At 44.1% G+C, this 15,186-nt stretch overlaps 1 protein-coding gene across 1 annotated transcript in view; it reads right to left on the bottom strand.

The window, feature by feature from the left end:
- Nucleotides 1-11,581: 11,581 nt before the first annotated feature.
- Nucleotides 11,582-15,186, bottom strand: part of LOC118386427 (inactive phospholipase C-like protein 1) — a 124,989-nt gene continuing 121,384 nt past the window's right edge. The window contains exons 9-10 of the mRNA XM_052522868.1: nucleotides 14,958-15,067; nucleotides 11,582-14,399 (exon numbers count right to left, since the gene is read on the bottom strand). Of these exons, the coding sequence (XP_052378828.1) occupies nucleotides 14,226-14,399; nucleotides 14,958-15,067 (284 nt within the window). The 3' untranslated portion in view covers nucleotides 11,582-14,225. The remainder of the gene's footprint in view (nucleotides 14,400-14,957; nucleotides 15,068-15,186) is intronic.

Raw genomic sequence — 15,186 nt, 5'->3', positions numbered from 1 at the left:
AAGCACAGTGATAACACATCGGGAATTCAACACTGTTGTGCTTTTAGATGGTTGAAAGCAGTGATAACACATCGGGAATTCAACACTGTTGTGCTTTTAGATGGTTGAAAGCAGTGATAACACATCGGGAATTCAACACTGTTGTGCTTTTAGATGGTTGAAAGCACAGTGATAACACATCGGGAATTCAACACTGTTGTGCTTTTAGATGGTTGAAAGCACAGTGATAACACATCGGGAATTCAACACTGTTGTGCTTTTAGATGGTTGAAAGCACAGTGATAACACATCGGGAATTCAACACTGTTGTGCTTTTAGATGGTTGAAAGCACAGTGACAACACATCGGGAATTCAACACTGTTGTGCTTTTAGATGGTTGAAAGCAGTGATAACACATCGGGAATTCAACACTGTTGTGCTTTTAGATGGTTGAAAGCACAGTGATAACACATCGGGATTTCAACACTGTTGTGCTTTTTAGATGGTTGAAAGCACAGTGATAACACATCGGGAATTCAACACTGTTGTGCTTTTAGATGGTTGAAAGCACAGTGATAACACATCGGGATTTCAACACTGTTGTGCTTTTTTAGATGGTTGAAAGCAGTGACAACACATCGGGAATTCAACACTGTTGTGCTTTTAGATGGTTGAAAGCAGTGATAACACATCGGGAATTCAACACTGTTGTGCTTTTAGATGGTTGAAAGCACAGTGATAACACATCGGGAATTCAACACTGTTGTGCTTTTAGATGGTTGAAAGCACAGTGATAACACATCGGGAATTCAACACACTTACTGTTGTGCTTTTAGATGGTTGAAAGCAGTGATAACACATCGGGAATTCAACACACTTACTGTTGTGCTTTTAGATGGTTGAAAGCACAGTGATAACACATCGGGAATTCAACACTGTTGTGCTTTTAGATGGTTGAAAGCAGTGATAACACATCGGGAATTCAACACTGTTGTGCTTTTAGATGGTTGAAAGCAGTGATAACACATCGGGAATTCAACACTGTTGTGCTTTTAGATGGTTGAAAGCAGTGATAACACATCGGGAATTCAACACTGTTGTGCTTTTAGATGGTTGAAAGCACAGTGATAACACATCGGGAATTCAACACTGTTGTGCTTTTAGATGGTTGAAAGCAGTGATAACACATCGGGAATTCAACACTGTTGTGCTTTTAGATGGTTGAAAGCAGTGATAACACATCGGGAATTCAACACTGTTGTGCTTTTAGATGGTTGAAAGCAGTGATAACACATCGGGAATTCAACACTGTTGTGCTTTTAGATGGTTGAAAGCAGTGATAACACATCGGGAATTCAACACTGTTGTGCTTTTAGATGGTTGAAAGCACAGTGATAACACATCGGGAATTCAACACACTTACTGTTGTGCTTTTAGATGGTTGAAAGCACAGTGATAACACATCGGGAATTCAACACTGTTGTGCTTTTAGATGGTTGAAAGCACAGTGATAACACATCGGGAATTCAACACACTTACTGTTGTGATTTTTGAGTGGGTGAATAAAGGCCAACATCTCACTGATCATCTCAAACAAATATTACCCACATTTCCACGTTGAAATGACGTGCTGTGCCCAGCGGGAACGCTTCCAGACAGTTGAACATTCAGTAGTTCCTTTGCACCAACATTCAGTAGTTCCTTTGCACCAACATTCAGTAGTTCCTTTGCACCAACATTCAGTAGTTCCTTTGCACCAACATTCAGTAGTTCCTTTGCACCAACATTCAATAGTTCCTTTGCACCAACATTCAGTAGTTCCTTTGCACCAACATTCAGTAGTTCCTTTGCACCAACATTCAGTAGTTCCTTTGCACCAACATTCAGTAGTTCCTTTGCACCAACATTCAGTAGTTCCTTTGCACCAACATTCAGTAGTTCCTTTGCACCAACATTCAGTAGTTCCTTTGCACCAACATTCTGTCATTCCCTATCTCACAACCTCGTCATATATAGGATTGACTATTAGCACATAGACCAACTCAGGAGTTAACACTAGGCCTCAAATCTGTGAAATAATTCAACAACTTATACTTCACTATTCCTTCACTTTTAAAATATAAGGGGGCGTCTCCTGTGCTGTGTGTCTCTGAGGCCCCAGCCCCAGCATGGCCCTGTGTAGCCCCTAGTGGCCCCAGGCTAAAGGGCCCTGCCGGGGACCCTGTGGTGATGGTAGTGAAGGTGTGTGTGTGTAAGGGTGGTGATAGGGTGAGCAGCAGCCAGATGTTCCCCCTGCATTAGGAGCTGACAGGCCTGTCATGTCTCCTCCTCTACTACCACAGAGTTCCATCACCTCCCATCTGCTGCACACAATCCCCTGAGACATCGTCCAGTGTACAGGACCACGAGAGAAGGAGGGAGGGCGGGAGAGAAAGACAGAGATAGAGAAGTGATGTTTTCTTTCAATTCTATGACATCAGGCCTGTGCCAGTGTTGATTCTTGTTGTAGGACTAAAACATATTAGTGTACTTTTGAAGTTAAGCCTAAAATGTAATTACCATCACTCTTTATAAGCTTGATATGAAAATAAATCAGCATACTTAGCAGCCAAGGTGAAGTATTGAACATTCAATAACATTTAGGAAATATTGACATTTATTTAGCCTTATTTACTGTGGAAAAGGCATGTGCTATCTGGTTTCCTTGGGACGGCCCTACCCCCATTGGAGTAGACTTGTAAAATGGTTAAGGTAGGGGTTAAGATTAGGGTAGGGGTTAGGGTTAGGTAGGGTTATGGTTAAGCTTAGGGTAGGGGTTAAGGTAAGAGTTGTGGTTAGGGTTGGGGTTATGGTTAGGTAAGGGTTAAGGTTAGGTAAGGGTAATGGTTATGGTTAAGGTTTGGGTAGGGGCTAGGGTTAGGTAGAGTTATGGTTAAGCTTAGGGTAGGGGTTAAGGTAAGGGTTGTGGTGAGGGTAGGGGTTATGGTTAAGGTTAGGTAAGGGTTAAGGTTAGGTAAGGGTTATGGTTAAGGTTTGGGTAGGGGTTAAGGTAAGGGTTGTGGTTAGGGTAGGGGGTATGGTTAAGGTTAGGTAAGGGTTATGGTTAAGTTTGGGTAGGGGTTAAGGTTAGGTAGGGTTATGGTTAAGGTTAGGTAAGGGTTAAGGTTAGGTAAGGGTTATGGTTAAGGTTTGGGTAGGGGCTAGGGTTAGGTAGGGTTATGGTTAAGCTTAGGGTAGGGGTTAAGGTAAGGGTTGTGGTTAGGGTAGGGGTTATGGTTAAGGTTAGGTAAGGGTTAAGGTTAGGGTTTGGGTAAGGGTTAAGGTTAAGGTTAGGTAAGGGTTAAGGTTAGGTAAGGGTTATGGTTAAGGTTTGGGTAGGGGTTATGGTTAAGGTTAGGTAAGGGTTAAGGTTAGGTAAGGGTTAAGGTTAGGTAAGGGTTAGGGTTAAGGTTAGGGTAAGGGTTAAGGTTAGGTAAGGGTTAAGGTTAGGTAAGGGTTAAGGTTAGGTAAGGGTTAAGGTTAGGTAAGGGTTAAGGTTAGGTAAGGGTTAAGGTTAGGTAAGGGTTAGGGTTAAGGTTAGGTAAGGGTTAAGGTTAGGTAAGGGTTAAGGTTAGGTAAGGGTTAAGGTTAGGTAGGGTTAAGGTTAGGTAAGGGTTAAGGTTAGGTAGGGTTATGGTTAAGGTTAGGTAAGGGTTAAGGTTAGGTAAGGGTTAAGGTAAGGGTTAGGTAAGGGTTAAGGTTAGGTAAGGGTTATGGTTAAGGTTTGGGTAGGGGTTAAGGGTTAAGGTTAGGTAAGGGTTAAGGTTAGGTAAGGGTTAAGGTTAGGTAGGGTTAAGGTTAGGTAAGGGTTAAGGTTAGGTAAGGGTTAAGGTTAGGTAAGGGTTAAGGTTAGGTAGGGTTAGGGTTAAGGTTAGGTAAGGTTAAGGGTTAGGTAAGGGTTAAGGTTAGGTAAGGGTTAAGGTTAGGTAAGGGTTAAGGTTAGGTAGGGTTATGGTTAAGGTTAGGTTAGGGTTAAGGTTAGGTAAGGGTTAAGGTTAGGTAAGGGTTAAGGTTAGGTAAGGGTTATGGTTAAGGTTTGGGTAGGGGTTAAGGTTAAGGTTAGGTAAGGGTTAAGTTTAGGTAAGGGTTAAGGTTAGGTAAGGGTTAAGGTTAGGTAAGGGTTAAGGTTAGGTAAGGGTTAAGGTTAGGTAAGGGTTAAGGTTAGGTAAGGGTTAAGGTTAGGTAAGGGTTATGGTTAGGTAAGGGTTAAGGTTAAGGTAAGGGTTAAGGTTAGGTAAGGGTTATGGTTAAGGTTAGGTAAGGGTTAAGGTTAGGTAAGGGTTATGGTTAGGTAAGGGTTAAGGTTAGGTAAGGGTTAAGGTTAAGGTTTGTGTAGGGGTTATGGTTAAGGTTAGGTAAGGGTTATGGTTAAGGTTAGGTAAGGGTTAAGGTTAGGTAAGGGTTAAGGTTAGGTAAGGGTTAAGGTTAGGTAAGGGTTAAGGTTAGGTAGGTTAGGGGTTAAGGTTAGGTAAGGGTTAAGGTTAAGGTTTGGGTAGGGGGTTATGGTTAAGGTTAGGCAAGGGTTATGGTTAAGGTTAGGTAAGGGTTAAGGTTAGGTAAGGGTTAAGGTTAGGTAAGGGTTAAGGTTAGGTAAGGGTTAAGGTTAGGTAAGGGTTAAGGTTAGGGGTAGGGGTTATGGTTAAGGTTAGGTAAGGGTTAAGGTTAGGTAAGGGTTAAGGTTAGGTAAGGGTTAAGGTTAGGTAAGGGTTAGGGTTAAGGTTAGGTAAGGGTTAAGGTTAGGTAAGGGTTAAGGTTAGGTAAGGGTTAAGGTTAGGTAAGGGTTAAGGTTAGGTAAGGGTTAAGGTTATGGTTAAGGTTAGGTAAGGGTTAAGGTTAGGTAAGGGTTAAGGTTAGGTAAGGGTTAAGGTTAGGTAAGGGTTAAGGTTAGGTAAGGGTTAAGGTTAGGTAGGGTTAAGGTTAGGTAAGGGTTAAGGTTAGGTAAGGTTAGGGGTTAAGGTTAGGTAAGGGTTAAGGTTAGGTAAGGGTTAAGGTTAGGTAGGGTTAAGGTTAGGTAGGGTTAAGGTTAAGGTTAGGGTTAGGTTAGGTAAGGGTTAAGGTTAGGTAAGGGTTAAGGTTAGGTAAGGGTTAAGGTTAGGTAAGGGTTAAGGTTAAGGTTAGGGTTAAGGTTAGGTAAGGGTTAAGGTTAGGTAAGGGTTAAGGTTAGGTAAGGGTTAAGGTTAGGTAAGGGTTAAGGTTAGGTAAGGGTTAAGGTTAAGGTTTGGGTAGGGGTTATGGTTAAGGTTAGGTAAGGGTTAAGGTTAGGTAAGGGTTAAGGTTAGGTAAGGGTTAAGGTTAGGTAAGGGTTAAGGTTAGGTAAGGGTTAAGGTTAGGTAGGGTTAAGGTTGGGTAAGGGTTAAGGTTAGGTAAGGGTTAAGGTTAGGGTTAAGGTTAGGTAGGGTTAAGGTTAAGGTTAGGGTTAAGGTTAGGTAAGGGTTAAGGTTAGGTAAGGGTTAAGGGTTAAGGTTAGGTTATGGTTAAGGTTAGGTAAGGGTTAAGGTTAGGTAAGGGTTAAGGTTAGGTTAGGGTTAAGGTTAGGTAAGGGTTAAGGTTAGGTAAGGGTTAAGGTTAGGTAAGGGTTAAGGTTAGGTAAGGGTTAAGGTTAGGTAAGGGTTAAGGTTAGGTAAGGGGTTAAGGTTAAGGTTAGGGTTAAGGTTAGGTAAGGTTAAGGTTAGGGTTAAGGTTAGGTAAGGGTTAAGGTTAGGTAAGGGTTAAGGTTAGGTAAGGGTTAAGGTTAAGGTTTGGGTAGGGGTTATGGTTAAGGTTAGGTAAGGGTTAAGGTTAGGTAAGGGTTAAGGTTAGGTAAGGGGTTAAGGGGTTAGGTAAGGGTAGGTAGGTAGGGTTAGGTAAGGGTTAAGGTTAGGTAAGGGTTAAGGTTAGGTAAGGGTTAAGGTTAAGGTTTGGTTAGGGGTTATGGTTAAGGTTAGGTAGGGTTATGGTTAGGTAAGGGTTAAGGTTAGGTAAGGGTTATGGTTATGGTTAGGTAAGGGTTAAGGTTAGGTAGGGGTTATGGTTATGGTTAGGTAAGGGTTAAGGTTAGGTAGGGGTTATGGTTAAGGTTAGGTAAGGGTTAAGGTTAGGTAAGGGTTAAGGTTAGGTAAGGGTTAAGGTTAGGTAAGGGTTAAGGTTAGGTAAGGGTTAAGGTTAGGTAAGGGTTAAGGTTAGGTAAGGGTTAAGGTTAGGTAAGGGTTAAGGTTAGGTAAGGGTTAAGGTTAGGTAAGGGTTAAGGTTAGGTAAGGGTTAAGGTTAGGTAAGGGTTAAGGTTAGGTAAGGGTTAAGGTTAGGTAAGGGTTAAGGTTAGGTAAGGGTTAAGGTTAGGTAAGGGTTAAGGTTAGGTAAGGGTTAAGGTTAGGTAAGGGTTAAGGTTAGGTAAGGGTTAAGGTTAGGTAAGGGTTAAGGTTAGGTAAGGGTTAAGGTTAGGTAAGGGTTAAGGTTAGGTAAGGGTTAAGGTTAGGTAAGGGTTAAGGTTAGGTTAGGGTTAAGGTTAGGTTAGGGTTAAGGTTAGGTAAGGGTTAAGGTTAGGTAAGGGTTAAGGTTAGGTAAGGGTTAAGGTTAGGTTAAAGGTTAGGGGTTAAGGTTAGGTAAGGGTTAGGGTTAAGGTTAGGTAAGGGTTAAGGTTAGGTAAGGGTTAAGGTTAGGTAAGGGTTAAGGTTAGGTAAGGGTTAAGGTTAGGTAAGGGTTAAGGTTAGGTAAGGGTTAAGGTTAGGTAAGGGTTAAGGTTAGGTAAGGTTAAGGGTTAAGGTTAGGTAAGGGTTAAGGTTAGGTAAGGGTTAAGGTTAGGTAAGGGTTAAGGTTAGGTAAGGGTTAAGGTTAGGTAAGGGTTAAGGTTAGGTAAGGGTTAAGGTTAGGTAAGGGTTAAGGTTAGGTAAGGGTTAAGGTTAGGGTAGGGGTTATGGTTAAGGTTAGGTAAGGGTTAAGGTTAGGTAAGGGTTAAGGTTAGGTAAGGGTTAAGGTTAGGTAAGGGTTAAGGTTAGGTAAGGGTTAAGGTTAGGTAAGGGTTAAGGTTAGGTAAGGGTTAAGGTTAGGTAGGGTTAAGGTTAGGTAAGGGTTAAGGTTAGGTAAGGGTTAAGGTTAGGTAAGGGTTAAGGTTAGGTAAGGGTTAAGGTTAGGTAAGGGTTAAGGTTAAGGTTAGGGTTAAGGTTAGGTTAGGGTTAAGGTTAGGTAAGGGTTAAGGTTAGGTAAGGGTTAAGGTTAGGTAAGGGTTAAGGTTAGGTAAGGGTTAAGGTTAGGTAAGGGTTAAGGTTAGGTAAGGGTTAAGGTTAAGGTTTAAAGTAGGGACTTCCAAAGTACACGGGATAGCAGTGACCCTGAGGAAAGGGCTCAGTGCAGTAGCCTACGAGGGATTATTCCTCGTTCTCTTGATAAACACCTCCACTTACTGGCTGTTCTGGTAAACTACACCTCTATTATTCCTAACTACTACTGGCCATCAAAACCAAGGCTCAGACCCATTACCTTCAAAATGTATCTTTCTTTCCCTCCTTTTCTAAGAGAACGTTTTAGAGAGAACCAATGTGATGATTCCATAATGATTAGATGAAGACCAGAAAGAAAACGAGGCGATTTAATGGTCAGTAAAATATTGTTTTATTTTGTCAGGGTACAACTGTGACATTGGTAATCAGCTTTTCAAAATTAAAGCTAGGGGCATTTAATATAATATTTATTCATTTTAAAACACTCGTCATCCCCTTCAATAAATCCTCTTCTATATTTGTTTTTTACAAAGACAACATACTGTGACAAGAGTGTACGGCGACGGGATGAAACAAACATGTGTTTGGATGCTCGGTCAGAGGAGATAGCAGACACAGACAGACATGGGTTGTAGTAATGCACTACGTAGGGAATACAGTACCCGTTTGGATGCTCGGTCAGAGGAGATAGCAGACACAGACAGACATGGGTTGTAGTAATGCACTACGTAGGGAATACAGTACCCGTTTGGATGCTCGGTCAGAGGAGATAGCAGACACAGACAGACATGGGTTGTAGTAATGCACTAGCAGACACAGACAGACATGGGTAGTAATGCACTACGAGGGAATACAGTACCCGTTTGGATGCTCGGTCAGAGGAGATAGCAGACACAGACAGACATGGGTTGTAATGACAGACATGGGTTGTAGTAATGCACTACGTAGGGAATACAGTACCCGTTTGGATGCTTGGTCAGAGGAGATAGCAGACACAGACAGACATGGGTTGTAGTAATGCACTACGTAGGGAATACAGTACCCGTTTGGATGCTCGGTCAGAGGAGATAGCAGACACAGACAGACATGGGTTGTAGTAATGCACTGGATGCTCGGTCAGAGGAGATAGCAGACACAGACAGACATGGGTTGTAGTTTGGATACAGTACCCTTGGATGTCGGTCAGAGGAGATAGCAGACACAGACAGACATGGGTTGGAATACAGAATACAGTACCCGTTTGGATGCTCGGTCAGAGGAGATAGCAGACACAGACAGACATGGGTTTGTAATGCACTACGTAGGGAATACAGTACCCGTTTGGATGCTCGGTCAGAGGAGATAGCAGACACAGACAGACATGGGTTGTAATGCACTACGTAGGGAATACAGTACCCGTTTGGATGCTCGGTCAGAGGAGATAGCAGACACAGACAGACATGGGTTGTAGTAATGCACTACGTAGGGAATACAGTACCCGTTTGGATGCTCGGTCAGAGGAGATAGCAGACACAGACAGACATGGGTTGTAGTAATGCACTACGTAGGGAATACAGTACCCGTTTGGATGCTCGGTCAGAGGAGATAGCAGACACAGACAGACATGGGTTGTAGTAATGCACTACGTAGGGAATACAGTACCCGTTTGGATGCTCGGTCAGAGGAGATAGCAGACACAGACAGACATGGGTTGTAGTAATGCACTACGTAGGGAATACAGTACCCGTTTGGATGCTCGGTCAGAGGAGATAGCAGACACAGACAGACATGGGTTGTAGTAATGCACTACGTAGGGAATACAGTACCCGTTTGGATGCTCGGTCAGAGGAGATAGCAGACACAGACAGACATGGGTTGTAGTAATGCACTACGTAGGGAATACAGTACCCGTTTGGATGCTCGGTCAGAGGAGATAGCAGACACAGACAGACATGGGTTGTAGTAATGCACTACGTAGGGAATACAGTACCCGTTTGGATGCTCGGTCAGAGGAGATAGCAGACACAGACAGACATGGGTTGTAGTAATGCACTACGTAGGGAATACAGTACCCGTTTGGATGCTCGGTCAGAGGAGATAGACAGACACAGACAGACATGGGTTGTAATGCACTACGTAGGAAATACAGTACCCGTTTGGATGCTTGGTCAGACATGGGTTGTAGTAAGATAGCAGACACAGACAGACATGGGTTGTAGTAATGCACTACGTAGGGAATACAGTACCCGTTTGGATGCTCGGTCAGAGGAGATAGCAGACACAGACAGACATGGGTAGTAATGCACTAGCAGACACAGACGACATAGGGAATACAGTACCCGTTTGGATGCTCAGAGGAGATAGCAGACACAGACAGACATGGGTTGGTCAGAGGGAGATAGCAGACACAGACAGACATGGGTTGTAGTAATGCACTACGTAGGGAATACAGTACCCGTTTGGATGTTTGGATGCTACGTAGGGAATACAGTCAGAGGAGATAGCAGACACAGACAGACATGGGTTGTAGTAATGCACTACGTAGGGAATACAGTACCCGTTTGGATGCTCGGTCAGAGGAGATAGCAGACACAGACAGACATGGGTAGTAATGCACTACGTAGGGAATACAGTACCCGTTTGGATGCTCGGTCAGAGGAGATAGCAGACACAGACAGACATGGGTTGTAGTAATGCACTACGTAGGGAATACAGTACCCGTTTGGATGCTCGGTCAGAGGAGATAGCAGACACAGACAGACATGGGTAGTAATGCACTACGTAGGGAATACAGTACCCGTTTGGATGCTCGGTCAGAGGAGATAGCAGACACAGACAGACATGGGTTGTAGTAATGCACTACGTAGGGAATACAGTACCCGTTTGGATGCTCGGTCAGAGGAGATAGCAGACACAGACAGACATGGGTAGTAATGCACTACGTAGGGAATACAGTACCCGTTTGGATGCTCGGTCAGAGGAGATAGCAGACACAGACAGACATGGGTTGTAGTAATGCACATGGGTTGTAATGCACGTAGGGAATACAGTACCCGTTTGGATGCTCGGTCAGAGGAGATAGCAGACACAGACAGACATGGGTTGTAGTAATGCACTACGTACGGGGAATACAGTACCCGTTTGGATGCTCGGTCAGAGGAGATAGCAGACACAGACAGACATGGGTTGTAGTAATGCACTACGTAGGGAATACAGTACCCGTTTGGATGCTCGGTCAGAGGAGATAGCAGACACAGACAGACATGGGTTGTAGTAATGCACTACGTAGGGAATACAGTACCCGTTTGGATGCTCGGTCAGAGGAGATAGCAGACACAGACAGACATGGGTAGTAGTAATGCACTACGTAGGGAATACAGTACCCGTTTGGATGCTTGGTCAGAGGAGATAGCAGACAGAGACAGACATGGGTTGTAGTAATGCACTACGTAGGGAATACAGTACCCGTTTGGATGCTCGGTCAGAGGAGATAGCAGACACAGACAGACATGGGTTGTAATGCACTACGTAGGGAATACAGTACCCGTTTGGATGCTTGGTCAGAGGAGATAGCAGACACAGACAGACATGGGTTGTAGTAATGCACTACGTAGGGAATACAGTACCCGTTTGGATGCTCGGTCAGAGGAGATAGCAGACACAGACAGACATGGGTAGTAATGCACTACGTAGGGAATACAGTACCCGTTTGGATGCTCGGTCAGAGGAGATAGCAGACACAGACAGACATGGGTTGTAGTAATGCACTACGTAGGGAATACAGTACCCGTTTGGATGCTTGGTCAGAGGAGATAGCAGACACAGACAGACATGGGTTGTAGTAATGCACTACGTAGGGAATACAGTACCCGTTTGGATGCTCGGTCAGAGGAGATAGCAGACACAGACAGACATGGGTAGTAATGCACTACGTAGGGAATACAGTACCCATTTGGATGCTCGGTCAGAGGAGATAGCAGACACAGACAGACATGGGTAGTAATGCACTACGTAGGGAATACAGTACCCGTTTGGATGCAACCGTAGCCCATACACACATCGCTATAAGGGACGGTATAATGGGGCTATCAAGGCAACCGGGAACTCGAGGTCAAACGAGGTCAAATCACGACGCCAGTATGTCCAACTTGAAATTTCGAGTTGGATGAACATAAAAATAAAAAAAAGTCCTAGTCGGAGCTGTTTTTCCCCCAAAATAAACGAGTTCCCAGTTGTCTTGAACGCAGCCATTGTTTTGAACGCAGCATAAGTCACACCATGGGGGGTTTATTCTATTTTTATTAGAAATGTAACTTGCTAAATGGTCTTTAAGGGTTACAGAGAGTTACTATAGTATAGTAAAGTAAAGAACTATGACGTTGGACCAGAGTGTTGTTCGATCAGAGGTTTTATTTAAGATTTGTAGCTTTTCAACACAGCAAAAAAGATCAACACACCAGTCGAGCAGTTTAGACTAGACAGGAATCTTCTGCATTCTGTACCTGGGTCGTTCCATCTCAAGAGGTTTTAAATAAAAACATTACTATAGTAAGTACCTATTATGTGCCAAATAAAGTATCAGGGTTGATTATTTCATCTTAAATCAGTCACGAATCCCCATGTGACAGGGGGAATGGAAGATTGTTGTGAGGGGCATGTGGACGTAAGCTTTAAATTGTTAAAACATTTCTAACCAGGGCTATCTGTGGGTAAAAGGGTTGACGCGAAATCCTCCACCCGCTCAGTTTCCCACCACAAAACACTAGAAAATGGCCAAACAAGAGGAGATCCAGCTGCTTTCACACTATGATTTGACTATAAGATGTTCAATGTTTCTTTTGAAAAAGGAATATAGTTTCACCATTTTGAAAACCCGAGTTCAGTTCAGGTAACAGGGTTGACCTTAAAATGAGGGACGGACGTAAATGAATCACATTAAATCACTAATAATCTTCAGAATCGACTTTGTCAAAGCAACAAAATAACTAGGACTTCAACAATGATGTTGAAAACTTGGGAGAAATGTTGGGTTTAAGTGGGTTCAAATCTTCCTAGCAGTAACTGAGGGTGCACGAAGGGACATGTCAAAACACTGAATTTTGGCACTTTGGCACGTTATTCCTTATAAAGATATTGAATTCTCCATGTGGTCTATATTAAAAGGGCACTTCATTTAATATAACAGACTTTTCAGATTCAATATTGGTGCACAATTTCTACATAAATTGCAAGAGGCTCTATTTTGGTGGAACGACTCATCTGTCGTTTTGTTCATAAATGCACATAAAGGGTTAACGCAGAGGCCGAGGCTTTAGAACTAGCACCTGTTCTATGATGAGGGCATGAGTTTTATTTAGCTAATAGCCTTTCTCATGCAGCATTCTATTATCCATCACTGTAGGGACGGTACATCACCTCCTACCCCAGGCTAGAACGGAATGTTTACCTGTGAGCCACAGGAGACCCCATTTAATGTCCCACACTCCATCAGAAGTGGGCAAGCATAAAAACACACCGAGGTTAGTAGTCACACCTAGTGGCGCCATTTTTGTAGTTCTTTGTCAGAGTAGCTGAGTGAGTTTTTTAAGCTGGGACAAACCCAGCACATACTTTCAGTCAACTCATAGAGAAAGGGGCCCCTATACGTCCCTCATAGTAACACAGCCATGCCAATAATGTCCTCTAGTAGAGAAATACACATCTCTCAATCAACCAAGCCTTTTTAACACAAACAATTAATCAATCAATTGTCCCTCAGCATGTCCTCTTGGACATGGGGGTCACCCTTCACTCCATCCCTGAATGAAAGCCCCCCGTTGTATCCACTACGAGAAGGGCTCTCATCAACAGCGTTACATCAGTTCCTCCGAGGGATAAATTAGTTGGATGCATGTGGCGAAGGGGGAGAACTAGTCAGTTGTACAACTGAATGCCTTCAACTGAAATGTGTCTTCTGCATTTAACCCTACCCCTCAATCAGAGAGGTGCGGGGGTCTACCTTAATCGACATCCACATCTTCGGCGCCCAGAGGCTTAACTGCCTTGCTCAGGGGCAGAAGGACAGATTTTTACCTTGTCAGCTCGGGGATTCGATACAGCAACCTTTCAGTTACTGGCCCAACGCTCTGACCACTAGGCTACCTGGAGAGTCTTCAGGCGGGCAGACAACCCCGGCTAACAGAATATAACAGGCGCTTGAGGTGTGCTTGTGAATTTCTGGAAAATGTAATTGACTCCTCCATAGACTCTCTGGGCTTCAAATGTTAGGAAGGAGAACGTAAACAGGTTCTTGAAACCACTGTGCTCAGAAATGGTGAGTTGAGCAAAATCCAAACATTAGGTTCAGCATACAGGGTCCATAGAGAAAATAACTTTAACATAGGGTAGCCTAGTGGTTAGAGCGTTGGACTAGTAACCGGAAGATTGCAAGTTCAAACCCCCGAGCTGACAAGGTACAAATCTGTCGTTCTACCCCTGAACAGGCAGTTAACCAACTGTTCCTAGGCTGTCATTGAAAATAAGAATTTGTTCTTAACTGACTTGTCTAGTTAAATAAAGGTTAAAAAAAATAAAGGTCACCACCACTCCTCCTCACAGCAGAACAATGTTTTGTGTTCACAATCACAATTCCCTTTTAGGGAGAAACAAAAAAAACATTGAGAAAATGTTTTCATTTAGTCCGTGTTTTCCATCAGAAAGAAACTGAGAAAGTTATATTAAGTTCAAGTTCACATTGTTAAATAAGCACAAGTGTTTTTTACATAACGTAAGAACATTCATGTTTTGTTAAAAAGCCTCAGGACTGAAGAACACAAAGTGAGGGTGTCAAATTACTGCAACGATTCTTCAGTAGTCTTGCTACTTTATTCTGGATAAAGGGATAGGCTCTGGCCTCTATTCTATACCATTCCACTCTCTCTCTGTCCCCACCCCCTCCTTCCCTCCCCGTAGTTTGGGATTTTGGGGGGTGTCACCATCTCTTCCACTCCATCCCTCCCTCCCCCTCCCTCTCTCTCTCTGGTAGGTTGGGTGTGTCAGATTCGTCCATTGCCATGGGTGCTGCCCCTCCTGCCGTGAGGGGTGTAGAGGAGGTCAGAGGGACCGCAGGAGGTGGTAGAGGTCAAGCCACAGGCTTCACAGGCCAGGGCCAACTGTCTTAGAGCATCCAGAGAGTCTGCCTTGGCACCATGCAGGAGATCACACTGACCCTGTAGAGGGAGCGATGGAGGGAGGGAGGTAGGGAGGGAGGGAAGGAGTGAGAGGAAGGGAGGTATGGAGGGAGGGAAGGAGAGAGAGGGATGGAAGGAGAGAGGGAGGAGGGAGGGAGGGAGGGAGGGAGGGAGGTAGGGAAGGAAGGAAGGAAGGAAGGAAGGAAGGAAGGAAGGAAGGAAGGAAGGAAGGAAGGAAGGAAGGAAGGAAGGAAGGAAGGAAGGAAGGAAGGAAGGAAGGAAGGAAGGAAGGAAGGAAGGAAGGAAGGAAGGAGAGAGGGAGTGATGGAGGGAGGGAGGGAAGGAGAGAGAGGGAGTGAGGTAGGGAGGGGGGGAAGGAGAGACGGAGTGAGTTAGGGAGTTGGAGGGAAGGAGAGAGGGAGGGAGGGAGGGAAGGAAGGAGAGAGAGAGGGGGAGATAGAGAGGGGAGAGAAAGTAAAAGAGAGCAAGAGAGAGAGAGCGAGAGAGAGGGTGGGTGTTTATATAATATACAGCAGCGTAAATGTGTCCAAGACATTTTCCCCTTGGTGACAAAGTGTATTGTGCCTCCATGAGTACCTTGAGGACAGTGATGTTCCAGGTGAAACTCTCCAGGGCTTTACTATGCTTGCGCCCCTTCAGCCCCTCCTTCTCTCCCAGCCTGGGCAGCTCCTCGTGAAACTCCATTCCTGAGACGAGACAGGGACAGGTGAACGAGACAGAGACAAAATTAAGAGTCAGTGAGAGCTGAGGCGAGCGATAAGTAACAGAAAGAAAATCCATATCATTCAATTTGAAAAAATGTTAT

The sequence above is a fragment of the Oncorhynchus keta genome, chromosome 7, assembly GCF_023373465.1.
Source record: "Oncorhynchus keta strain PuntledgeMale-10-30-2019 chromosome 7, Oket_V2, whole genome shotgun sequence".
Taxonomy (NCBI): domain Eukaryota; kingdom Metazoa; phylum Chordata; class Actinopteri; order Salmoniformes; family Salmonidae; genus Oncorhynchus; species Oncorhynchus keta.
This window is presented reverse-complemented; position numbering and strand designations above follow the sequence as displayed.